The 23,012-nt window shown below is 50.7% G+C and overlaps 12 protein-coding genes across 12 annotated transcripts; 5 read left to right on the top strand and 7 right to left on the bottom strand.

The window, feature by feature from the left end:
* Positions 1 to 2: 2 nt before the first annotated feature.
* N7446_000117 (Zn(II)2Cys6 transcription factor) lies at positions 3 to 2,309 on the bottom strand (the record flags this gene model as incomplete). The annotated part of the gene is made up of 5 exons (XM_058508884.1): positions 3 to 855; positions 915 to 1,073; positions 1,123 to 1,727; positions 1,776 to 2,211; positions 2,260 to 2,309. 5 exons carry the CDS (start codon positions 2,307 to 2,309, stop codon positions 3 to 5), a joined length of 2,103 nt encoding a protein of 700 aa, XP_058377863.1.
* A 707-nt stretch (positions 2,310 to 3,016) lies between these two features.
* N7446_000118 (uncharacterized protein) lies at positions 3,017 to 4,321 on the top strand (the record flags this gene model as incomplete). The annotated part of the gene is made up of 4 exons (XM_058508885.1): positions 3,017 to 3,119; positions 3,168 to 3,838; positions 3,895 to 4,197; positions 4,280 to 4,321. The coding sequence occupies 4 exons, from the start codon at positions 3,017 to 3,019 to the stop codon at positions 4,319 to 4,321; spliced, it is 1,119 nt and encodes a 372-aa protein (XP_058377864.1).
* Positions 4,322 to 5,211: 890 nt separating this feature from the next.
* Positions 5,212 to 5,562, bottom strand: N7446_000119 (uncharacterized protein; the record flags this gene model as incomplete). The annotated part of the gene is made up of 1 exon (XM_058508886.1): positions 5,212 to 5,562. One exon carries the CDS (start codon positions 5,560 to 5,562, stop codon positions 5,212 to 5,214), a length of 351 nt encoding a protein of 116 aa, XP_058377865.1.
* Positions 5,563 to 5,826: 264 nt separating this feature from the next.
* Positions 5,827 to 6,235, bottom strand: N7446_000120 (uncharacterized protein; the record flags this gene model as incomplete). Its single annotated transcript, XM_058508887.1, has 2 exons — positions 5,827 to 6,073; positions 6,192 to 6,235. The coding sequence occupies 2 exons, from the start codon at positions 6,233 to 6,235 to the stop codon at positions 5,827 to 5,829; spliced, it is 291 nt and encodes a 96-aa protein (XP_058377866.1).
* Positions 6,236 to 6,511: 276 nt separating this feature from the next.
* On the top strand, positions 6,512 to 7,913 carry N7446_000121 (putative MFS monocarboxylate transporter; the record flags this gene model as incomplete). The annotated part of the gene is made up of 2 exons (XM_058508888.1): positions 6,512 to 6,564; positions 6,614 to 7,913. 2 exons carry the CDS (start codon positions 6,512 to 6,514, stop codon positions 7,911 to 7,913), a joined length of 1,353 nt encoding a protein of 450 aa, XP_058377867.1.
* A 452-nt stretch (positions 7,914 to 8,365) lies between these two features.
* Positions 8,366 to 8,704, top strand: N7446_000122 (uncharacterized protein; the record flags this gene model as incomplete). Its single annotated transcript, XM_058508889.1, has 1 exon — positions 8,366 to 8,704. One exon carries the CDS (start codon positions 8,366 to 8,368, stop codon positions 8,702 to 8,704), a length of 339 nt encoding a protein of 112 aa, XP_058377868.1.
* Positions 8,705 to 8,899: 195 nt separating this feature from the next.
* Positions 8,900 to 13,064, bottom strand: N7446_000123 (uncharacterized protein; the record flags this gene model as incomplete). Its single annotated transcript, XM_058508890.1, has 6 exons — positions 8,900 to 11,060; positions 11,116 to 11,199; positions 11,259 to 11,273; positions 11,677 to 12,105; positions 12,158 to 12,881; positions 12,935 to 13,064. The coding sequence occupies 6 exons, from the start codon at positions 13,062 to 13,064 to the stop codon at positions 8,900 to 8,902; spliced, it is 3,543 nt and encodes a 1,180-aa protein (XP_058377869.1).
* A 109-nt stretch (positions 13,065 to 13,173) lies between these two features.
* On the bottom strand, positions 13,174 to 14,885 carry N7446_000124 (acetylornithine transaminase; the record flags this gene model as incomplete). Its single annotated transcript, XM_058508891.1, has 3 exons — positions 13,174 to 14,410; positions 14,473 to 14,712; positions 14,772 to 14,885. The coding sequence occupies 3 exons, from the start codon at positions 14,883 to 14,885 to the stop codon at positions 13,343 to 13,345; spliced, it is 1,422 nt and encodes a 473-aa protein (XP_058377870.1). The 3' UTR covers positions 13,174 to 13,342.
* Positions 14,886 to 15,076: 191 nt separating this feature from the next.
* N7446_000125 (succinate dehydrogenase assembly factor 4) lies at positions 15,077 to 15,490 on the top strand (the record flags this gene model as incomplete). Its single annotated transcript, XM_058508892.1, has 1 exon — positions 15,077 to 15,490. One exon carries the CDS (start codon positions 15,077 to 15,079, stop codon positions 15,488 to 15,490), a length of 414 nt encoding a protein of 137 aa, XP_058377871.1.
* A 248-nt stretch (positions 15,491 to 15,738) lies between these two features.
* N7446_000126 (hydroxymethylglutaryl-CoA lyase) lies at positions 15,739 to 16,884 on the bottom strand (the record flags this gene model as incomplete). Its single annotated transcript, XM_058508893.1, has 2 exons — positions 15,739 to 16,563; positions 16,630 to 16,884. The coding sequence occupies 2 exons, from the start codon at positions 16,882 to 16,884 to the stop codon at positions 15,739 to 15,741; spliced, it is 1,080 nt and encodes a 359-aa protein (XP_058377872.1).
* Positions 16,885 to 17,093: 209 nt separating this feature from the next.
* On the top strand, positions 17,094 to 18,642 carry dph1 (2-(3-amino-3-carboxypropyl)histidine synthase). The gene is made up of 2 exons (XM_058508894.1): positions 17,094 to 17,277; positions 17,337 to 18,642. Exons 1-2 carry the CDS (start codon positions 17,115 to 17,117, stop codon positions 18,482 to 18,484), a joined length of 1,311 nt encoding a protein of 436 aa, XP_058377873.1. The 5' UTR covers positions 17,094 to 17,114; the 3' UTR covers positions 18,485 to 18,642.
* Positions 18,643 to 18,934: 292 nt separating this feature from the next.
* N7446_000128 (uncharacterized protein) lies at positions 18,935 to 21,364 on the bottom strand (the record flags this gene model as incomplete). Its single annotated transcript, XM_058508895.1, has 1 exon — positions 18,935 to 21,364. One exon carries the CDS (start codon positions 21,362 to 21,364, stop codon positions 18,935 to 18,937), a length of 2,430 nt encoding a protein of 809 aa, XP_058377874.1.
* Positions 21,365 to 23,012: the final 1,648 nt, after the last annotated feature.

Below are 23,012 nucleotides of genomic sequence, written 5' to 3' on the forward strand. Positions count from 1 at the left end.
AATCATTTCGACAGTAGCGAGAGAATATTTGAATCAAATTCCATATCGTTGTTCGACCAATCAGGATTGAAGAATCCGGTCATGTCATTGAGATCGGGATTTGCAAAGCCTCCGCTCCCAGGCGTAAGATGCGAAAGTGGACTGAAAGATGATATCTCCATATTACTACCAACTGCGCCCTTATCTTTCTTTAATGATTGCGTCCAGTCTTTGAATTTTGCATAGGCGGAGATGGTGCTGTGTTCTGTGTTTGATTGAGAAGCGACATCTCCCTCAGGAGCTTCAAGGAGCTGACTGATAGCCGCTTCGATAGACTCGATGTACGATATCTCCGACTGGGAAGAGCTTCCTCCAATCATTTGACGTATGAGACTCATTCCACGTTGTAAGCCATCTTGCAGCCTTTGAGATTTTCCCGAATTGAGACTTTCCGCAAGTATCACGAGAAGAGCAGCTCGACAAGCCCCGAATTCGTTGTAGGAGGCTCGACAAAGACCGACGTGGTCTGATAAAGACTGGAGAGTGTTGAGAATGTCCAAAGCGCTAGATACGCAGTCATCCACTAGAACTGATCGGCGTGCTTGCCCTGCGTCGTTATCTGCACTGGGCCCACCTTCGTTATTGTGATCCTTCTTGTCGACAAATATAAACGGGCGGCCCATGTAAACGTAAATGAGTAGGTAACACAGTCGTAGATGCGAGTTTTGCCGGAAAAGCGGGCCTTGGGAGCATAGATCTCGACATTCTATAGTGGCAGATAGTGAATCCCACCACTGCTTGATGCTAGTCCTCAATCGTAGCAGTCGCTCGGAGTATTCGGATAGGAGCCTCTTGGGACATTTCTTGAATTGAGATCTAATGGTATATCAGTCCCTTGTCTCCATTTTTATAAGTCCAAAAAAGCAATCACTTACAAAGTCTCTGCCACTTCGCCTAGGTATGAAATCAAGGTATGGAAGGCGGTCATATTTGCAAACCGCGGCGACTCAAATGTAGAATTGTCTGTTGGAAGATCGGCGTTGATCTCGGATCGAGCTATAGATAAGGGGCGTCCATGCATAATGCTAACGTATCTGTGAAGAATTAGCTTTCATCCTCGAGAAGTCATGCCCACTCACATACTTCTCTACGGTATAGGCAGTCCAGAATAAACGGTTCCTCGTTTCAATTGTTCGAGCATCAATGTCCCCACCGACATATTTGCGATGCATACCGTTCTGTATAGCCATTTTCATTGCAAGCCCGTAATAAGTGTATGCCAGCCCCCCAGTCGACACCGGCAAGGAGTATGTTGCAAGAAGAAGAAACACTTGCACACTCTCATGAGACGCAACTAAAAGCACATCCGGAATGAGTTTGCAGGCCACATGGTAGAATACAAGTCCGACAGAATCCTCGGAGCAAAGAGTCAGATCATCAGCTGTTTCGGAATCTGGCTTTGGCTTTTCATCTTCCATGTGTGCCACTTGAGTACCAATTGCGAGGACAGCAAACACAGAGCACACCCATGGGAAATCACTGGCACTGTAGTTGGTGGTATGGTCGTAGCAAAGGGCCACTTTTTCCTCGATCCACTTTCGTTCCATGTAAAAGGAATTGATCTCGGCGTATTTGAAGAACATACAGACGAGGAAGTCGGCGATGGCCCTCGGTGGTAACTGGGTCATAGAATTTGTAATGACTTCGGGAGATGATTGGAGCTGCGTTGGACGCCAGTATTCTTTGACCTGTACCGCGTTAAAGAAAAGCGCCACGGCTTGAAGAGCAATACACACCCTGGTATCAAGCTGATCAATCTGGCAGCTCATTTTGCGACGTATCTTTTGCGAAAAGTTCCAATGCGAGAATTCTCCGGAGTAATGCGCCATGTTACTCGACACGAAATGCACATCGAATGACTCGTTCACATTCAGGGAACTCTCAGGTTGAGTCGAATTTGTTGCCTGGTTTTGCAATTTGTCGGCGACCCGGCCAAGATTCTCCTGATCTAGAGGTACATCTCCGAGGAAGTGTTTCACGATATACTCTAGATTTTGTACTCGCTGGATATCCTCTCTGGGAACAGACACAACGGGTATGGTCGAAACACCCGGCGTCGACAGATTCGAAATCTGTTGTCCTTGAAAATGGCATGGTCGGCCAAGGCGCTCACATCGCCAGCATGGAGGACCACCCTCACATTTCTCCTTTTGCTTCCGGCAGGTCTCGCAGCTTCTAGTTGTCAGCCTCCAGCATCAACCAGGGCAGAAATTCACTTACGCCAATGAAGCACGTCTCTTCTCTCCTCGTTTGCGCTTAGCGGGATTCATCTTAGCAATATAAATTGATCGATGACGAGAAAGCCAAGAGACGAAGTCCGAGTTCGTTATCATGCGGGGAAGCGGTGACCAATCAAAGGCCGTCGTTAGTATACCTGGCTCCTTCCCCTTTGGGACGGGATAATCATGGTTGGCGAAGCCTTCGACGGCTTCGAGAACAACCTTAATCTTGTCACGTGGTGTTGCAAGCCCCAGGTCGAAGTATATCGGACTGGTGGCCTGGCTGTGCCTGGGTAGACAGCTTATAGAGGACGCAGCAGTGCAAGTGCCTGGACAGGCACTCATCTCGGCGAATCATAGCTGGCGACTCATAACTTCCCGATTCAGCGTATTGTCGCAGGTCGTATAATCAGCGACTCATACCTAAAGACCATCCCAAAAAGCCCATCGCATCATCGTCGTGTATCGTCGCGCATCGTATTTTATTAGCCTTTTAAGCCGATATTTCGCTTCAGTATTTCCTTCTTCTTCGACAATCCCAACTTCTTCGTGAATACTCTGCTTGCTCTTGCATCCTGCATTCACCCTTCATATCGTTTTGCTACTATCCCGTGTCCATCTGTATCTTGTCCATACAGTCTGTTTCTTTTCATCCAATCTACTTCGTTCCATCCCATCTCCACCAGTCTCTTCAATTAATTTGTCTCACTCGCTTTGCCTGCAATATGACTTGCACCGCATTTGGTGAGACCGGCAACATGTGCCTTTGCACAGGTTGCCAGCGAGAGAACGGAATTCGCGACCCCGATTCGCTGTGCAATAGCTGTGGTCACGCTCTTGAACTACACTCCGTTCCTAGAGGTATAGTTAACCCCCTATTTGCCTGACTTTTGTTTAACAATTGTTTAGAGTTGTACAACTCCTCCATCCCCATTAGGACGGTCCCCCGAGACGAGACCGTTAGGGAACTTGCCGGAAATCTCCAAGGACAGCAAAACAGACTGTTCTTTGGTATCCCAGGGTCCGGAAAGTCGCAACTCGCAAGGGAACTCTACAACTACCTACTCTTTCAATGTTTCAAGGTTGTTTTCATCTGGAACTTTGACCCATCAGGATTCACCAACATCACGAACATCACCGAGTACTTGCTATGGCATGTTGAATTTGAAGGACTTCGATCATCGTCCAATACTCTGTGGAGCGACAATATCATTTTCATCATTGACGAAGCCCATAAGTCTTATGGCTGCGACAAATTCTGGCAGGTGGTCAACAAATGCAACGCCGACCATATCGAAGGGTTCATGGCGCCTTCTTTCTGGCTCTTCAGCAATTACGGCCCAAGTGCGATGGTCACATCTCCCAACAACGGCGAAGGAAACATTGACCGCCCTATCATCCCATTCCCCGAGGATCTGTCACTTCACTATGATCTCGGGGAGTGTATGCGGGCCATCGACCTCTACCTCGAGAAAATGGGCGACAAGTATGACATTGACAACGCCACGAGGGGGTATGTGTTCGACCTCACCAACGGTCACCCCAGGCTGGTAGACTGGATCCTGGAATTCGTCAACGAAGTATGTTTCATTTCAAGGTTCTCCAATAACTGATAAGTTTCTAACTTTACTTTCAGCTCTATCATGCCCACTTCAAGCGGGCTGGAATCCGCATGTTGGGTGTGGGAGAGCTCGACGAGGCCCTCACCTCGTCGGGGGTGTTGGAGGGTCACCTCCGCGCCGCCGCGTTCAAGACTGGCCTACCAATGGTCGGAACCGGCCTCTTCCCCCCAACTGCGGAATTTCGGGTGTTGATCAACGCCGTGGCCGGGGGAGAGGAGGGTCTCCCTGGGACGCCTCAAACGAGGCAATGCGGGCCTGCATCCGAAAGGGCTGGCTCGCCATCAAGAGCCATGCTCGCGGTGCGGGGGGACCGAAGTGTCAGTTTCCCACCCCTCTTCACAGGAGGTAGAGTTATTTCCTCTCAGTATTTGAGCGTCTTCACTAACTTTTATATGTCAGGGTGGTCAAGTTCCTGGTGGCGGTGGCCAACGGCCACCTTGAGGTCCATGGCGCCGATGGCGCCAGTGCCCTGATCATGCTCGGCATGGAGGGGATGGACCTCTGATAAGTTATGAGGAGAGTCGTGGGGTCGGTTGTTTGGTGGGTTGGGGGGAGGGGGGAAGGGGGGCAGCGGCCCTTAGTCAATTTGTTTTTTTTTTTCGAATTTATATATAGAAAGAATTCATTTGTTTGATTATGATCCAACTGCGTTCTCCTTAGTGTCTAATATTCTTGTAGGATAGGGCTGTGGGATGTTAGTGGAACCGTGAAACACCTAGCACAAACGAGTACTTAGCGAGTGTGAAGTTCTAAGCTTGAGCTATAGCTTGATAAAATCAAACTGAGAGAAAATTCCGGATTAAGTGAGAGAGAACCCAACTTTATATAAGCAAAATTCTAGCTTTATCATTGCTAGATGAGGAGAGAAGCAAGAGGAAAAGTTTGAATTAAGTGAGAGCATATTACGCCTTTATTTGCTTAAAGAGTCGATAAGTAAGAGGGATGTTCGATCTTTATAAGACAAAAGTTCAACCTGAATAGTCCAACTTCAACAATAAGCCTAAGACACAAATAAAAAACTAATTGTTATATAAGTCACACGCACAAATCGTATAGCTTTGCCGAACGACCAGGATACACAGGACACAAACGGGTCCTTTCCGGCAGAACACATTCCTATCGTACGCCAAGGCATAGATAATGATCTCAATGGCCTATAGGAAAGTTGCATATGTCTCTTGCCTATGGTAGAACCAGCTGATTGTCTTGGGATCTTCACAAATCATGACCAAAGAGCTGTAAGTTGGCCGGGAGCCTAACCAGCGGAAAATGCGTCCAAGGTTGAATACATAAAATGAATAATATAAAACCTGCTTCCCCATATTGCAGATTTAATTCCACGAAATTGTGACCTCCTCTTTGACCTGGATCCTAGATCGCGACGCTGCGATATCATCCCTACTATCCTTTCCACGCAGGAGGTTCAATGGCCAGCCAGGGAAACTTGTCAGCTGGACTTCATCGCCATGAGATTTATCGTCCTCTTCGTCCTCAGTAGCTTGTGGCCTAGAACGATGAATTCTGGAGCCGCCCGTATCATAGTACTCTCTCTTGTTTAAAGCTGACTTCTTGACTCCCAGGATAGCCCACCAACGACGGAACAAGCAGGAGAATGTGGGGAGACAGGCGTGCACATTGCTGATAAATAGCTCGACGCAGGACCACACGAACACGGGTGCCATAGTCCACGACGAGCATTGTAGTGTAAGTTTTTGTCGAGGAACACAACGCGTACGACGCCAGCAACGCGGATACTATTGGGAGAGATACAGTTAGAATATGTCTTAGGGACTTTAGAAAAAAGGACATTGACAAGCCGCCTAAAAGTAGAATGCTTATTACGGCAAGTCGCTGCGTCTTCGGCATTTGCAACCTCCAGATGATAGGAGTCGGGACACAATCATCACATCAATCAAGACGGCAACAATTCCGTTGACCAAGAAGAATTAAGAAATATCAATGCACATTCCTTCAGTCTCCGGATTGGTATCTTGTTCCCAGAAGTATGATAATGGGCGACAGGCGAATGCTATGGTGATAACGACTGCAACGAAATTCCCAGAAGGATAGACATAGAGACATACAACGACCAGCGAATGTTCAAGATAAGTCGATAGGACATCAATCGAGCATTTCTTCAATTGACGGTGGCCAAGTATATGAAAACGTGTGCAAGAAGAAGCTTCCACGGTGCTATGAATTCAGAATGAGTGAGGGCTGCTTGATGCCCGCCATTTGTTTGTTCGTTCCTTCTTTTCCTTTTCTTTGGTCTACACTGGATACTTCTCGTTTTAATACTATCCCTATATACCAGAAACCAAGTTGTGTTGACTTCTTGATTATCCGACCGTCCATCTTAACTATGACTCATCTGCGGAAAATCTTAGCATATACGTCTATAGTACACGGGCTGATATTTACTTAACCTCGTAAAACTTTGTCAACAGGGACACAAAATTGTATCCTGAGGTGATATCCGGCCAAATTACAAAGAAAATAAGCCTTAGTGTGGATGGGTGTGATCGGGTTGCCATCTATAACTTCCTCACATCTGAGCTGATCGCCAGCACTCTTCGATCTACATGGTCCTCGAATACCAGAATCATTCCCGTATTCGCCAAATCATTTACAATGGAGCCAATGAATGTTGCTACCAGCAGCCCGCCGCCCCTTCGAACACGCTTGTAAGTACAGTATCTCTCCTCATGTCGAGCTGGAATAACACTGCCGCAGAGACCCCGTCATCATCGTCATCGCTTCACTCGCTGTGATTTTCACAGGATGTGGAATTAACTTTTCCTTTGGAGTTTACCAAGAGCTCTATGACTCAATGTCCAAGGACCCAAATACACCGTTTACCGGTGCCACTCCAGCTCAGATTGACTTGATCGGGACTCTCTCCATCGCCTTGATGAACATCGGCGCCCCAATTGCAACAGCATGGACAAAACACTACTCCCCACGAACAGTCACTTGGGCATGTGGGATTATTTTCCCGGTGGCCTTGCTTCTTGCGAGTTACAGCCAGGCACTATGGCAATTCATCCTTACCCAGGGCCTTCTCTTAGGAGTAGCCACTTGTCTTGGATACATGCCAGCCGTGACCGTTGCCCCAACATGGTTCACTCACCATCGCGGCCTTGCAATGGGAATTATCATGGCCGGAACGGGGCTTGGGGGAGTGGTGTGGCCCCTGGCATTTCGATATCTCATTATCCGTGTGGGCTTCCGCAACACCCTCCGCATAACAGCCGGCATCTCGTTCATCCTGATATGTGTCCCGGGTACATTTATGCGTTGGCCACCTAGCCAGATCGCTCGCATTCAAGTTGAAAATGCAGCTGCCGCTCGATCATCTGGATTCCTCCGCATCCCACTGGTAAACTGGCGTGTCGTTCGTACTCGAAAATTCCTCATTCACGCTCTCGGTGCAGCGCTCCAGTCGGCTGCATACTATACACCTGTTTTCTTCTTTGCCTCTTATGCGCGCACACTCGGGTATTCACAAGCAACCTCTGCAAACTTCATCGCCATCTCCAACGCCGCCAACGCCGTAGGAAAGATCATTATCGGACACATTGCAGATCGCATGGGTCGAATGAACACGCTTGCATTGGCAACACTCATCTCGGCAGTCTCCGTCCTTGCCCTGTGGCTTCCATCTTGTCTTTCTGACATGCAATCTAACGGAAGCAACCTGTTCATCGCGTTCACTATTATATATGGCATCTTCGCATCAGCCTACATCTCACTTTTCCCAGCAAGTCTGATGGAACTATTCGGCGTGCAAAACTTTACCAGTGTTAACGGCTTGTTATACATGGTAAGAGGATTCGCAACGCTTGTGGGAACGCCGGTGGCAGGTGCATTGATCCGGAGCAGCCATAAGATTGTGGATTCTCGGAGCTATGAAAACACCAGCATTATGGTTGGTGTGCTCTTGGTCGGCGCAACTGTTGCAGCGATGTGGGCACGACTCGAAGTTACCATTCCTCTTGACGGTAGACAGGGTCGAATGAAGTGGCTGGCATAGAGGGCCATTTAGTACCCGGTGAATGAAGGGGTTCTCTCGAATATTGCAATTGATAATCGATGAACTTCATGGAACTCTTTTCTATGAAGTCTTCATCACGGAACTATGTAGGTCCGCATCAGCGGAGAATCTCAGTGAGAGCGTTACGCACCCTCCTCATCTGGATTTGAGACAATGTACTGTAGCCAGGGGTCTTTGTACTGTCTTCAATGGCTGTTTATAGGGTGGGTTCTGTTTATTATACCACGCACATTGTGAACCATGGACATATCGGCTTCGATTTGGTTAAAGTCTGCCCTGCCCCTAAGAAGTAGTAACCTATGCCGGTCATCGTCATTCTTATAAAGCTAGTAAGAACGATTGACTGCAGTGTTCTTATTTTTCTCTATAGACTCGTCCATCCCACCATTCTGAGGTGTCCTGCCAGTACCTCGTTCAAAAATCTCCCAACCATGAAGCCTACACAAGTTTTGAGCGATCTGCTGTGCCTCGCTCCCTTGATTGCCCAACCCGTCAATGCAATCGTTGGAGGAAGCGATGCATCTGCCGAGAGTGCACCATTCGCAGTCGCCATCTCCTCCAACCCGGAATTCGGCAATGCCTACACCTGTGGCGGTTCATTGATTAGCTCCAAAACTGTCCTCACATCTGCCTATTGTGTGGACGAATCTTGCGCAACATACTTCAAGGTCCGCGTTGGCGGTCTAGAGCACGCACTTGGAGAAAAATTGACCTACACCCCAGCTACAACACAAGAAAACAAAACAGATGAAGCAATCCGTGTGCAGTAGATGAGTAGCTATTTGGGGGTTATATTCTTCGAAATATGCATTCTTAACTCGCTTTAACATGCATCATTCATAGATGGGTCATAGATCGTTATCTCTATATTGTCTCAGGGTCCAGGCGTCTGGGCCCCTTCTCCTATCCCCATCAACCCACCGGCAAGGCCGTTCATCCGTCGATCCAACAGATCCTCCTCACTGTCAAGAGAGGCAATACTCCGTCCGCGGGGGCCGGAACGCGCCCGGACTTTCAGGCGCACTGTTTGTCTCATCTGGATCAAAAGTATCATGACGGCTAGCTCTTTCCAGATGCCGGAGCTTGGCGATGAAGTCATCCTTCGCCTTGCTGTCATCCCCCAACGAGGTGAATCCGGTTAATTGCGAAGAGGCGAAAGATGATCGCGATCTCCTGCGGCGGGTCCGATGCTCAGGTTTCGATGCTGATATGTTCTCGTTATCATTCAGCGGCGTGATCTTGCTCAACCCCATTTCCAATGGTCTATCTTCATCGGCTGAAGATTCTCCAGTGAAGCTACGATGGTGGTTTCGTCCAGTGTGATTGGCAGTTGGCTCTTCGTTCGTCGAGCGAGACCATTTGAGAGAACTACTTCCGCTGGGAACCTTCCCAGGGCTCAATAGATCAGAATGGAAGTTGTCGGCCTTCATATTCTCAAACAATGTCTCAAGCCATTGTGCGCTGCGATTGATATACTTCCATGCATCAGGGAAGAAACCGGCCATTTGCATAAACCCATGCGACACCCCAGGGATCAGGGAGAGTTCGACATAGTTCTTTTCGTTAAAAGGGCGCTTAGATCTCTCCAATCCCAGATCCTGGCGCTCACGGAATTGGTGGAGCTTTGCTTGGCGAAGTCTGCCTGCAAAGATGACGGTGTCATCGACCAGAGGGTCTCTCTCGCCGGTCATAATGTACGTCTTCGGGAACCGGGCAAGAAGAGCGTCTGGTGCCAGGACAGGAGAAAGAAAGAAGTCGGTATTGAAGTCTGGACGGTGATGAGGTCCAATGTACAAAATTATCATGGCGCGTGTCATTTCAGGGGTGAGGATCCGATCATGGACATAAGTAATCATCGATGAGACGGCAAGTCGGGTCTTGATGGGCGCAACTTCATCCTCCCCTTTGGCAGCGGAATTTTTGGCCACATCCTCACTCTTTTGTAATTTTTTCTCCAAAGATTGCGCAGTTTCGGTAGCCACATTTGTATTTTCCTGGACCTTCGGCTTCACAGATGTCTTCTTCTGCTCCGGTGGTGACAACGCAGTCAAGTCTTCAACCGAGTGTCCTGGCGACGTAAACGGCGTCAGTTTGCGATATTGGTCTTGCTTCCGTTGAAGAACGCCGCGGTTGGTTTGGCGCGAGCTCTTGTCTTGAATCAGTGACATTTGCTCATCACTCATCCAGCTCTCAACCTTCATATTCAGAGCTGGGTACCCCAAAACCAACCCATCAGGACTAGGAAGTACATCGTCTCCACGCCATCCTTGTCCCATTGCAGTCTGCAAGATCATCAAGGTCATTCCCACAGCTAGATTACCACCAGCACTCTCACCGGTGACCAGAATACGAGGACGGTCTTTGCCATTGAGACCGATACACCGGCCATTCGTGGCAACGATGCTATGATAAACATCGTAGCATTCATGCAGTGCATACGGATATGCAAACTCGGGCGCCTTCTTGTAATCAACGCTAAGAACTGGAACCTTTAGCCGCCCAGCCCAAGATAAGAGCTTGTCTTCGGAATTTCTGGGGCTCATAGCGACAAAGCCACCTCCAGGCACATCTAGTACCAAGCAAGTCTGATCGCGTAGCGCACTTAACGGACCATCAAAGTACAACCATGCACCCACCGGATCGGTATATACAGACTGAGATGGACGGGGAATCCGGATTGCCCGGGCTGGATACCGAGCGAGCCGTGGCCGGAGTAGTTTCGCTAGAGTCCACAGATATGGGCTGGTAGCTTTGTTCCAAGATACCCGCAGGTGCTCAAGGGTCAACGTCGCTCGAACCCGGCGGACCTTCTCATCTGCCTGTTCCGCAGCAATGAGATAGTAAGCCGTGAATACAAGTGATGCAATATCTCGCAACCACTTCGGTTTGATGTTCATCGCAGTCCAAAAACCAGCATCTAAGCCTGTGGTGATCCATGTCGCTCGGAAAAAGGATCGCGAATACATATTCGCTAGCGGTTCAGGGCATTCCAGGCCGACAATCTTGGCGAAATTCCGGCTTACGTATAGCCAGAGGAAGATGATGACTGTTGTCTGCCATGTTGTCAACTTGCCGGTGAATCGGGAGGAGAGGCTTCGAATAAATGGTGGGCCATGTCTATCTGCTCTGTCATGTTGCTCGTTAGATTTGGGTGGTATGGAAAGCAGGTCTGTGATCGTACCTCAATAAGTACAGTGACCAGAAGGAGACCACTGCAAAGACTTGGATCTTGCGGAAACGGGTGGATGGCCTCCCAGAACGTGGTCTAGGTATGCATTAGATTGATGTCTCCCAAGGTGGTGGGAGGGGGAGAAGAGCACATACCTATCATATCTGAATCTAAAGCTGAAGTATCATCAATGTAATATGCAGTCTATAAGTGGAGTAAGCAAAATGCAGGTAGAGTTAACATCAAAGGACAGAGACAAAGCCCAGCTGAGCCCTGAGGTCCCAGTCAGTCAGCACGTCACTTGAGCGCGCCTTCCGCTTAGCCCTGAGTCCAATCAACTTGGTGAGGTTGATAGAATCACATGTGAAGATATCCCCACAATCACATGTGACATCACGTCACGAGATGTGTTCATGTGTTTGCACGTGCTTGTTACTTTGTATGCTTAATTGTTTGTTCTTTGTTGTATTCTTAATAGGTTTACAATCACTCTATGTCTTCTGTCGACAGAAGTCCCGTCCATGGCCCACCTGCCAGTTGCACAGCCAGACCTCCCATCCCATACTAAGGAACCCGGCAATACAGATACCACCAGAATCACTAACAGTAGTAGCGCCCAGAGAGAACTCACGATCTTCCTTGGGGACGCGATCAGCAATCTCAGCAAAGGTGTTGACGTACACCACTCCACCGAGGAGACCCTCCCAGAAAACGATGATGAAGACAATCCACACACTGGGAATGAAATCAAACAGGGCGTGGAGAGTCAACAATGTGAGGTTGGCTACCTGGAGGAGCGAGGGAATGTATAAATGGTGGATGCGGTAGAATGGGGTCGAGGAGCGGGAGACGAAGACCCCTATCTGGTAGATGGCATTGTAGGTGGGATAGAAGGACCGGAAGTGTTCAAAGGGCGATTCGCGCAAGGGGAAGAGCAGAGTAGGGGAAACCCCCTGGTTGATCACATACTCCGCAATGTAGACTAATAGCATTGGGACCATGCTAGATAAAGCCGTCAGTTCTAATTTGAAACACCCAAAAAAGAAGTACTTACAATGGAATGAAAAGCCCTTTGACACGGCGGAAATTTGCGAGAACTCGGTCTTGCCAAGGAACTTCGTCATGAACATGCACTAACTTGGGGATATTGGTGTCACTTTGCGATGAGCCAAGGAGTCCCTCGTTCTCCCCATCCATCTCATCCTCTTCGACTTGTTCACCACTTTCAACAACACGATATCTATCGGCTCCAGCCTCAGAAGATCGCAGGGGGACCTTGGGAAGTACGACGAAGAAACTCAGAGCCATAATTCCCGGTAAACACGAGGAGACCAGCAGCGTGACATGAACAGAGAAGCCCAGCGCCGAAGTCGCCAGGGCATAGGCACCAGCACCCACCAAACCAGCAGCACCAGTTCCACTCCCCCACGCGGCCAGACTAAACGGTCCATAGAAGTGCGTGAGGCCCATGAAACTCAGCTCACCACCACCACTGGAAAAGCTAGCCAGGATAATACCCGCGATCTTCGACGATATGGTTCCTCCGTCAGTATAGCCGGGACTCATAGCGACGACTAGCATGCCCACGGAGGACAGGAAGACGAAGATCAATATGCGCATCCAATACGGGACCAGGTGGATAAAGTACGGGGCGACGAGTTTGGTCGCGAACGAGGGGATCACATCTGCGAGGAGGACGACGCCTTTGGGCACATCGGGTCCGACTAGATCTACAGCAGCAGATAGGATGATCACATATATGACGTTGTTGATCAGACCTGGTAGGTGTAAGTATTAGCGCTGGCAGGTAGAGCATAAGGAGAGTGCGCACCAAAGAGCCAGAAAGCAACGCAGACTCGTGGGTCCGCGCCGCTGAATGCATCGCTGATGCGAGTGCTGAAACGGGTCCAGAGGGATGGTTGCTCTTGGGAGGGAAGCGTCGGAGCGTCCTCGTCGGACATGGGATGAGACATTCGAGAGTTGCGTTTAAAAGATGCTACAGAGAAGCCATGAAGAAGTCCATGGCTCTAGGGGGGTTGTATCAGAATCGGAGACAGCTGGATTGACGAGTCCTTATCTCCACAGCTCCACGGGTTCCACCGCCTTCCGCCCCCAACGCCTAAACACATACAGTAACAAAGGCTCTTTTCTTTCGCTCTAAATGTCTATACAGAAACTAATAACATCCATGGTATATCTCACGAAAACAAAGTCGTAGGCGGCATTCAGGTCAAGGCGTTTATGCCTTGGTCACGACCGAATCCATTGCCTGCTCAAGGATGCGCAGACTGGTCTGAATCTGGTCCTCAGTGATCGTCAAAGCAGGGACGAAACGGATGCAGCCTTCACCAGCAGTGATGATCAACATGCCACGCTCACGGGCAGCGGTGATAATATCACCAGCCTTAGTAGTGTAGGCCGGGGCAAGCTGAAGACCCAGGATGAGACCGCGGCCACGGATCTCGGAGATCACATCGGGGAACTTCTTCTGGAGGGCCACGAAGCCGGACACGAAGAGAGCAGACTTGTCCTTGACGGACTGCTGGAGTTCGGGCTCAGCAAGACGCTCGACAATGTGGTGAGCGACACGGCAAGCCAGCGGGTTACCACCGAAGGTGGTGCCGTGGTCGCCAGTCTTGATATGCTGGCCGACGGTTTTGCCGGAAACGATGGTGGCACCGATGGGGATACCGTTACCAAGAGCCTTGGCGGTGGTCAAGATATCGGGGTGGGCAGCTTCACCAGAAGCCGGAGCGAGAGAGGGGTGGGCGTGGGCCCAGAGGGCGCCAGTACGGGACAGTCCGCACTGAATCTCATCGAAGATCAGGACAGCGCCGACCTCGTCACAGCGCTTGCGCAGGGCAACCAGGAACTCGGGAGTAGCGCTGTTGACACCACCCTCACCCTGGATGGGCTCGATGATGACACCGCAGGTCTTATCCGTGATGAGAGTCTGGAGCTGGTCAATCTGGTTGTAGTCGCCGTACTTAAAGCCGGGGATCATGGGCGAGAAGGGAGTCTGGTACTTGGGGTTGGGAGTGGCCGAGAGGGCACCCATTGTGCGGCCGTGGAATGAGCCATTGAAGGACACGAACTCGTGCTTCTCGCCGGAGGGGTTCAGAGTGCGGCCGACCTTGCGGGCGAACTTGATGGCGGCTTCGTTGGCCTCAGTACCGGAGTTGGAAATGAAGACCTGGGACGCATCGCGCATAGCACCGGACTTGTGAGTCAACTCGATCAGCAGTTGACTCAGAGCACCGGTCCAAGGGTTGTGGTAAAGGTTGGAGGCGTGGATAAGTGTTTCAGCCTGCAATTGAGCATCGTCGTTAGCAATTGATCGCTAGAGTCAAATGGAGCACTGTAGCGCACCTGCTCCGCAATGATCTTGGCGATCTCCTGGTCACAGTGACCGAGAGAGTTTACGGCAATTCCTGCTGTCAAGTCCAGATAGCGGCGGTTTTCCATGTCCCACAGGTAGCAGCCCTGTCCCTTCATCATCATGGGTGCTGGGCGAACGTAGGTCGGGACCATGAACGGGGCTCGCTCATTGATAAACGACGCAGTGATTGAGTCCGCCGAGGGGTCGGGGTTAGGGAGAGCCGCCTCCTTCTGTATGACTGTTAGCTTTTAAGCTAAACATAATCGTGGACTTCGCTGCCCATGCATACCTGGGCCGTAGCCACATTGGAAGTGGTGAATCGGCGCTGCACTGGCGAATCAAGGGCAGGGACCAGCTTAGATGCGCGAGGCAGTCGGCGCGCGGCCATGCGAAGAGCAGACATGGCTAATATATTCAAAAAGAGAGGAATAAACAAAAGGCCGAATGTACAAAGAGGTGAAGTTCAAACAGCCTAATCAGATCCGAGAAAAAAAGGCGATATCGGGATCGGCTCTTAGTCACTCGGAGTGACTCAAAAACATTCCGAACTTCCCCAACTACGCCTCACTGGACATATCATACTGCTCATACACCATGTCTTTCTCACTCGCTATTCGCCGTTCAATTCTCTCTGTCCCAATTCGGGGCGCTATCCGGCAACTCTCTACAACCCGGTCCCTGCGCCAACCGGACGATAAGCCTATGCCATTCTCCAACTCCCCGGCTCCCCCACGCCTCCCTAAGGAGGAACAAGAGATCTTTGAGAAGCTCCAGAAGCAATCAACTGGTGCATTCAGCACACCTCAGGTCAACCAGTCCCCGCAGGGTGAGATCCAAGCCGACGGCAAAGGTGGCGAGCTGCACCCCGATGCGCCGAAGGGACTGAAGCCCGAATTCGAGGGCGAGACGAACCCCAAGACTGGGGAGGTCGGTGGACCCAAGAATGAGCCCCTCCGCTGGGGATCTGCTGGTGACTGGAGCTACGGAGGTCGCGTCACTGATTTCTAAGTGAAGGCGACTTGATCAGGGAGATTTGCATCATGCCGGCGTTGGTATTTCTTGAAGGATATAAGTCACCATTTCTGGAGGAGTGGGTGGTTAAGTTATAACTCTGCCTACAGTGTACATAACAAGATGGCCTGCACTGTCAAATCAAAAGCATATTATACGGATGTTGCGATGTTTACCATACATGCTAAAACATGAAACTAACAAGCATTCACGGTGTGATGGTTAAACAGCCTATGCTACAGCGATCAAAGTGATGCTTTTTCTGCCGAGAGACGAGAGATAGTCGCCTTGCCAGCGCGACTCTCATTAGCTCGGCCCAACTCTCCGCTGATCCAGGATCCAATCTGCGACATTTCCTCCAGACTGATACCCGTGTGCATACCCAGACTATGAACTGTGTGGACAAGATCCTCTGTCGACACATTTCCAGTTGCACCCTTGGAATACGGGCAGCCACCGAGACCTCCAACGCTACTGTCAAAGATGCGGACACCATGCTCCAGACCAACGATTGTGTTCACCAAGGCCTGTCCATATGTATCATGGAAGTGCAGAGCCAAATCTGTGTTTGCAATGCCAGCTGCCTTGAGCGCAAGAAGGAGCTCCATGGTCCGCGGCGCAGTGCCCATACCAGTGGTGTCAGCAACCGAGACTTCATCCGCTCCCATCTCAAGCAGGGTGGCAGTGATCTCAGCGACCTTGGCGGGATCCACGTCCGGGCCTTCATAAGGGCATCCAAGGGCGACAGAGACATAACCGCGCACTCGGATATTCTTTGTCTTTGCTAATGAGACAATGGGCTTGATGCGCTCAAGTGACTCGGCAATGGAGCAGTTGGTGTTAGCTTGCGAGAAAGCTTCGGTAGCTGCTGCGAAAAGAGAGACCTCCGTTGTTGTGGCAGCCTTTGATGTTGACCCAGTTGCATCTGCGGGGACGCCTGTGGTATCCATGATCTTCACCAAGTTCTCCAATCCTCTAATGTTGGGGACAAGATAGTTGTATGCGATCGTATCTTGCGCTTTCGGTGGCCTAGTAAGCAGATGCTCACAAATCTCTGATGTGCTTGCCATCTGTGAGGTACCAGAGTTAGTCTTGATCCCTGCTGAGCTGTACGGTGATACTCGGCGCAATCATACCTGTGGTACCCATTTGGCAGGTACAAATGAACCGGCCTCGATAGTCGTTACACCCGTCTTAGCCAGTCTCCTGATCAGTTCGAGCTTCGTATCCATCGAAATGGACTTCTTCTCGTTCTGCAGTCCATCTCGAGGGCCGACTTCCACGATGCGGACATGGTCCGAGGTTAACCGCGACTCAGTCGCAAAGCGGCGTGCGGAGGGAGGAGCACGCAGAGCTGAGAACAGACGCAATCGGGGGCGAGCTGTCAGCATTGTATCGAATAAACCAAGGGATATAGCCAGCAAAGCAACAGTTATACAGGAAATAGCTGGAGGAGGCGGGTGAGCTGTGGAATGGAAGGCCGAGATGCGGAGAGCGCCTTACCTCTTTGGGACTAGCGATCACCCCACCTCCTGACTCAGCAAAAAAAGAAGTGGGATGATCAATAAATCATTGATCATCTGTGAATCTCAGAAGATATTCACATCCTGTACCTGATATCATGGATTCACAGCCTCCTACTCCCTCGACAGAGGAAGTCTCTCAGGCAACTGCTAGTCAACTGCGCCAGCCAAAGAAAAGATTTGTTGGACGGCGAACCGCAGATGCCCAAGCCCAGAAAGACACTGTGGGCAAGGATGTCGAGTCTACAGCGGTGCAGACTGGTATGCGCATTTTCCTTGAGTCGGTCAGAACTCATATACTAACCCCCGTTCCCTTCCAGCTGCCCCGCGACGAACCCCTCGTACGCTCAACCAAGTCCCACCAGAGATTCTGAACGATCCCGAAATCCAAGAAGCAATGGAGCTTCTCCCCAAGAACTACTCCTTCGAGATCCCCAAAACAATCCACAGAGTCCGCACATCAGGTGCAAAGCGCGTGGCCCTCCAATTTCCAGAGGGACTTCTGATCTTTGCGACAACCATCTCTGATATCTTGACCCAGTTCTGCCCGGGCATCGAAACCCTAATCATGGGCGATGTCACATACGGCGCATGCTGCATCGATGACTACACCGCCCGAGCTCTGGGCTGTGATCTGCTCGTGCACTACGCACACAGTTGCCTGATACCAGTGGACGTAACAAAAATCAAGACCTTATATATTTTCGTGGACATCAGCATCGACACAACCCACCTGTTAGCCACACTAGAGCGCAACTTCAAGCCCGGCCAAAGCATCGCAACAGTCGGCACAATCCAGTTCAACGCCACCCTGCACGGCCTGAAGCCAGTTCTCGAACGCGCCGGCTTCCGCGTCGTCATCCCGCAAATCACACCCCTCTCCAAAGGCGAAATCCTCGGCTGCACATCCCCACAACTCGCCGATACAGAAATTGACGCTATCCTCTACCTCGGTGATGGCCGCTTCCATCTCGAATCAGCCATGATCCACAACCCCACCATCCCAGCCTACCGCTACGATCCCTACTCACGCACCCTCACGCGCGAGAGCTACGAGCACGAGGAAATGCACACTATCCGCCGCGACGCCATTGCCACCGCGCAATCCGCTCGCAAGTGGGGTATCATCCTCGGTTCCCTCGGAAGACAGGGCAACCCCAACACGATGGCGATGATCGAACGGCACCTGCGCGAGCGCGGTATTCCCGTGGTGAACCTCCTACTAAGCGAGATCTTCCCGGGCAAGCTAGCCTCCATGGCAGATGTGGAGTGCTGGGTCCAGATCGCCTGTCCGCGTCTAAGCATTGACTGGGGATATGCATTCCCGCGGCCATTGCTGACACCATACGAGGCATTGATTGCGTTGGGAGTGCGTGAGAACTGGGATAAGGGAAATAAGGGCGTGTATCCGATGGACTTCTATGCGAAGGAGGGACTTGGTCGGACGAGGCCAGAACAGGCTGCTTGATCTGAATCGTTTCCAGTGCGTGTGCCTTTTGACTTGTTCGAAAAACTTAGAAAGTATATACCCCCGCATAGATAGACTCAGGGCAGCAGGACTGGCTCTGGCTTGAGAAGTCACGACAATGATATACATGGTTTTCTTATTATGATGAGAACATTTTGTGGAAGATATACTGTCTCTGGTGCTCCTCTATGAAGAAGAGTCTCAAAGTCCTCATTTTTAAGAGAGGTCCCAGTAAAAATTCACACATATTGGCTGTGTGGTTAGCAAGGGGGTTATCAAGATAAATAACGCAGGAATACAGAGAGATCCGAAGGAAAACAGTTATTAATAACCGCCGGGCTATCGAAGGCACCGGCGGGAGATATCATGGTAATTCATTTCCAAATAAGTCAGAAGACAGACAGAATCCTAATCAAATACAAAGTTCATAATACAAGAGGGAATGAAGAATCACCCTTTCACGTCGTCCGCACTGTCAGTGTTGAAATCACTAGCACTGCCACGACGAAGAGAAAGAATATTCTTATTAGCCAGTTCGTCCGCAGTACGCTCAGCAGCGCGCCACCTGGTAACGGCTTGTTCGACGTCTTCGAACATCTCTAGAGAATCTTGGATGATACCACCCTCATCGCCATCGCCGACTTGTGTACTTTCGCGCGAGCCACGGTCACTTGTCATGGGGAAGGCGGGTCCAAATCCCCGCTGGGGGATGGGGTTGAACATTATGGCGTTGGCAAACATGCGAATCAACTCTTTCTCCAGCTGTGCGGAGTTGACAACTCCCTTTGGTGGCACGAAGTCCTCGCTCTTCTGCAGCATGAGGACGCCATTCTTGGACGGTGTACCACCGGGGGCGGGTGACTCTCCATCTCCAGCAGGGGTGCTGACGGATTCTGCAGCCGTGGCGACTGCTTTGCTTCCCTGATGAATGGCAGATTTGATAGACTTGAGATCTTGTGGACGGTAGATGAGGTCGTGGTAGCCAGGTGCGTCACGCTCCCCAATTGGCTTGCCGAAGATGGACGCAAGCTTGTGGGTAGCCACATCATTCATAATAGGAGCGGCAGTGCGGTGGAAATTGCGCGTTGCCATGACATACTGAGTTGTGTCAAACTTCGGGATGTCTGAAGGGTGGGGTTCTTGTTCTAATGCTTCACTTGGTCCGCGCTTGCGTTTGGAGCGAGCCTTGGGGGTTTCTTCACCGGCAGTGGCAGTTGCGCCCTTCCGGCGGCTTGTTGTTCGCTCTGAAGGCACAGGGGATTCACCACGAGAAGCCAGGGACCGTCCACGACTCTGGGAAGAGACCGAACTTACGGCACGTGTCCTTCGAGTCGAAGCTGGTTTCTCAGATTTCTCGGTCTTGACATTAGCAGTAGACTTGCTGTCGGCACGGCCACGCCGAGGTTTCTTCTCTTCGGGGGATCGGGCTCGTTGACCTCGATTCATCCTCGGGGGAGGTGACATGTCCATCGCATCGATTGGCGATTGTGCCCTTTCACTGATCGGACTAACATCCTCTGGTAGTGGCCGTGGGGGTGAGGGTGGGGACTTTGGAATGCTCAAACGAGGCGTCCTTTTCCATGGCGTTGAGGAACCTTGTGTGTCGATTGACAGTCGTGGATGAGAAGCACGCGATTCAGAAAATGAAGGGAATGTGGAACTTGGAGTTTGAGAGACGCGAGGTCGGCCAATTGGGACAGGGGTTTGGACCGCGGAGGCAGCACCAGGTGTATTTGGGACAGGAGATTGGAATGGAACGGGAGCTTGCGACCCCGGTGCTGGTTGGTTGGTAGAGAGAGGTGGTACAGGTCGTTTGATATTGGCTTGGGCAGCTTGTGGAGTAGCAGCACCCGGAGAAATGGCGGGATAGGTGGAGTGGGGAGAAGGGTCTAGCTGCCATTGCTGGAAGCTTGGCTGAGCTGGAGTGCGCTGAGGGGCCGGCGGGAGTGCAGGCCCAAGCTTACCGGGAAGGGGTGTAGGCGTAGGATGGGCGCGGGGTGCGATTTGCGAGGGATGAGCCGGTGTGACACGCGCTGCGGCGGGTGTGGTAGGTGGTTTCTGGGCAGAGGGAGCAAGCTGGGGCTGGACAGGCGGTTTTGCCAAGGGTTGGATGTTGGCGGCCGGCGGTTGTGGTTGTCCAGCTCCTGGAGCTTCGGGCGCAGAAGTCTGTGCTTGCGGTTGAAGGTGCGTTTGGCCAACAGGAGCTGGTTGTGTCTTCGGAATTTCTTGACTCGGAGGCACGTTCACTTCGACACGCTGTGGCCGTGGTTCTGGCGGAGCTGGCTTGCCGTGCGCGTGTGGGACTGTCGCTGCTAGAGGCTTGTCTGTCCGATCTTGTACGTTTTGACGAGGCGTTTCTTCCTTTACATCAACATCCGTGGGCTCCGTGCGTGCTGCCTTTGCTTCTGTGGGTTGGTCATCCTCCTTCTGTAGCCGTTCGAGCTCCGCCCTGATCTCTGTATACTGCTTCTCATCATCCCTGATTTCTCTGGTCACGAGATCTCTGTATTTAGCGTATAGGTGTGCCACTAACTCTGGAATAAGCATGGCATGTGTGACCCCATCGACTAATCCCTCTGGTCGCGGGCTCGAGATCTTGCGCTTCTTCGGGTTGGGAGGGCTGGAGGTATCTGTCGATCGACCATTGACAGGGAGTACCGCGTCTTTATTGAACCCATCGCGCATCAAAGTCGCATACAGATCTTCCAGCGCCTCCGGTGTCAGGCGATCCGCATTGAACTCTACGTTCTCGCGCACTAACGGGTTGTTGCGCAGGAATGTTGAAATAGATCCAAAGCTGGTCGGTTTGGAATCGGAGATCGCTAGCGACTGGAAGAAGAGCAGCGACTCAAATGAAGTGTATGCCGATAGAGGAGGCATCCCCCATTGCCCGTCCGGTCGGCCACTGGGGGAGAGAGCTTTCGGGATTGGGGCCACGGTGGCCGGCGAAATAGGTTACGGGGAGGTGTTTGGTGTTGAATGTCCGGTGTTCGTCGGTCGGATCAGGTATCAAGATCGGGGGTAGCCTGGAAAGGAAAGGCGAACGCGACAGACTGGATCCCCTGTATGCGGAGCCTTTAATCCATCCAGGGAAAAAAGGAGTAAAATTTCAAAAATGGCACCCACAACAGGCCACGTCAAGAAAACGCGTCTCCAATAGGAAAACAGGACTAAAAAATTAAAACCACCGATGAGTCTTGATGAAATGGAATGCGAGAGATCTGGAAGTGGGAGGTTGGCCAAGGTCTGAGACCGTTAGTCAGGTGACTCTTTCAGGGCTGGTTGCCGGGCAGACGTCAGAATGCCAGATCTACACTCTATAGATTCAGTTCTTTGAATATTGCGGTTGATATTGTGCAAACAAGGTGAGCTGTGTTCTATGAACCTCTGATAGGCCGTCGACAAATCACTTGGCCACGGCAAGCCACCAAACACATTTACCTCTCCGCATTAGGGCATGTTCACCTCACATGCAGTTCCGTGATCAAGTCACGAGAAATCCAGTCTTTCTCTATATACTTGCTACTCACATTTACTTTCTTACATTCATTACGGTTCTAGCAAATCCTGAGAGATTCTTTCTGAAATCTAAACTGGCGGGCTAATACCCTATAGCCATTGGACACCATTCACCATTGATTTCGGGTGATTCACAAACTCAAACACGATATTTACTCGATATGGCTAACTCGACTTTAGCAATTCCGAAGAGCACAGTGCTTGGGTCCTATGGGCCATATGTATGTGTTCCGATCCTTCGAATATCCCGCAATACAATGCCAGAGACGTCGATCTCTCACAAACCTCGAATTGAGGCTTGCAATTGTAGATATTGCGTAGAATCGCGAATCTCTCAGGTCCATTTCATGAAACGTGCTGATTCTCGTTCTGGGTGACCTCGTCAGCGCAGACAGCGAAATATTGCTGGTACCTAGGTCGGAATAATTCAATGCTAAGCCAGAAGCGCTGATATACTTCTCGCTTTCGGTCAGTAAGGGAACATGATCTAACATGGTCAGAGCTGCGGTATAATCGAGTGGATCATTTGCACCTTCCGTCTTGAATCCTACTGTAACGTAGTCATTCCATCTATCAGTAGCAATCTGGTATTCAGTAAACGTGTTGTATTCCTGCTCATGGCGGTGGATGTAGTAAAACTGATAGAGTGCCATGAGCTAAGATAATCATCTGGAAGAGTGATAGCTTGACCGCAAAGCCTCCCTTAATACTAGGTCATATGAGTATGGCCATTAGCCAATCAATAGGAGAAGAGTGCATTCAAAGAGAAACAAAGAAAAGAAAAAGGCAGCAGATACATGTCGATGGTCTTGGCAGTCGCCTTAGGCATACGTCATCCGCAAAGAGTCACGTGCGTGGTCATCTCGTTACAGTACCTGGAAACAGCTTGACAGCCAAGGCAATTTGGACGGCTCTCCTTGACTGGAAAGTAGAGCCTTTTGGGGACATTATTCATTTTAAGAATTTAGATAAATTCTAATAAAATGAATGGATCACATTCGTTACATTA

The sequence above is a fragment of the Penicillium canescens genome (genome assembly GCF_028828765.1).
Source record: "Penicillium canescens strain IBT 15451 chromosome Unknown utg000001l_segment0_segment0, whole genome shotgun sequence".
Classification (NCBI taxonomy): domain Eukaryota; kingdom Fungi; phylum Ascomycota; class Eurotiomycetes; order Eurotiales; family Aspergillaceae; genus Penicillium; species Penicillium canescens.

Bases quoted from the DNA above. Each gene is read 5' to 3' on its own strand.
- dph1 (XM_058508894.1), top strand. From the start codon at position 17,115: ATGGATTCACAGCCTCCTACTCCCTCGACAGAGGAAGTCTCTCAGGCA. The intron at 17,278-17,336 runs GTATGCGCATTT...GTTCCCTTCCAG, and splicing joins GTCTACAGCGGTGCAGACTG to CTGCCCCGCGACGAACCCCT.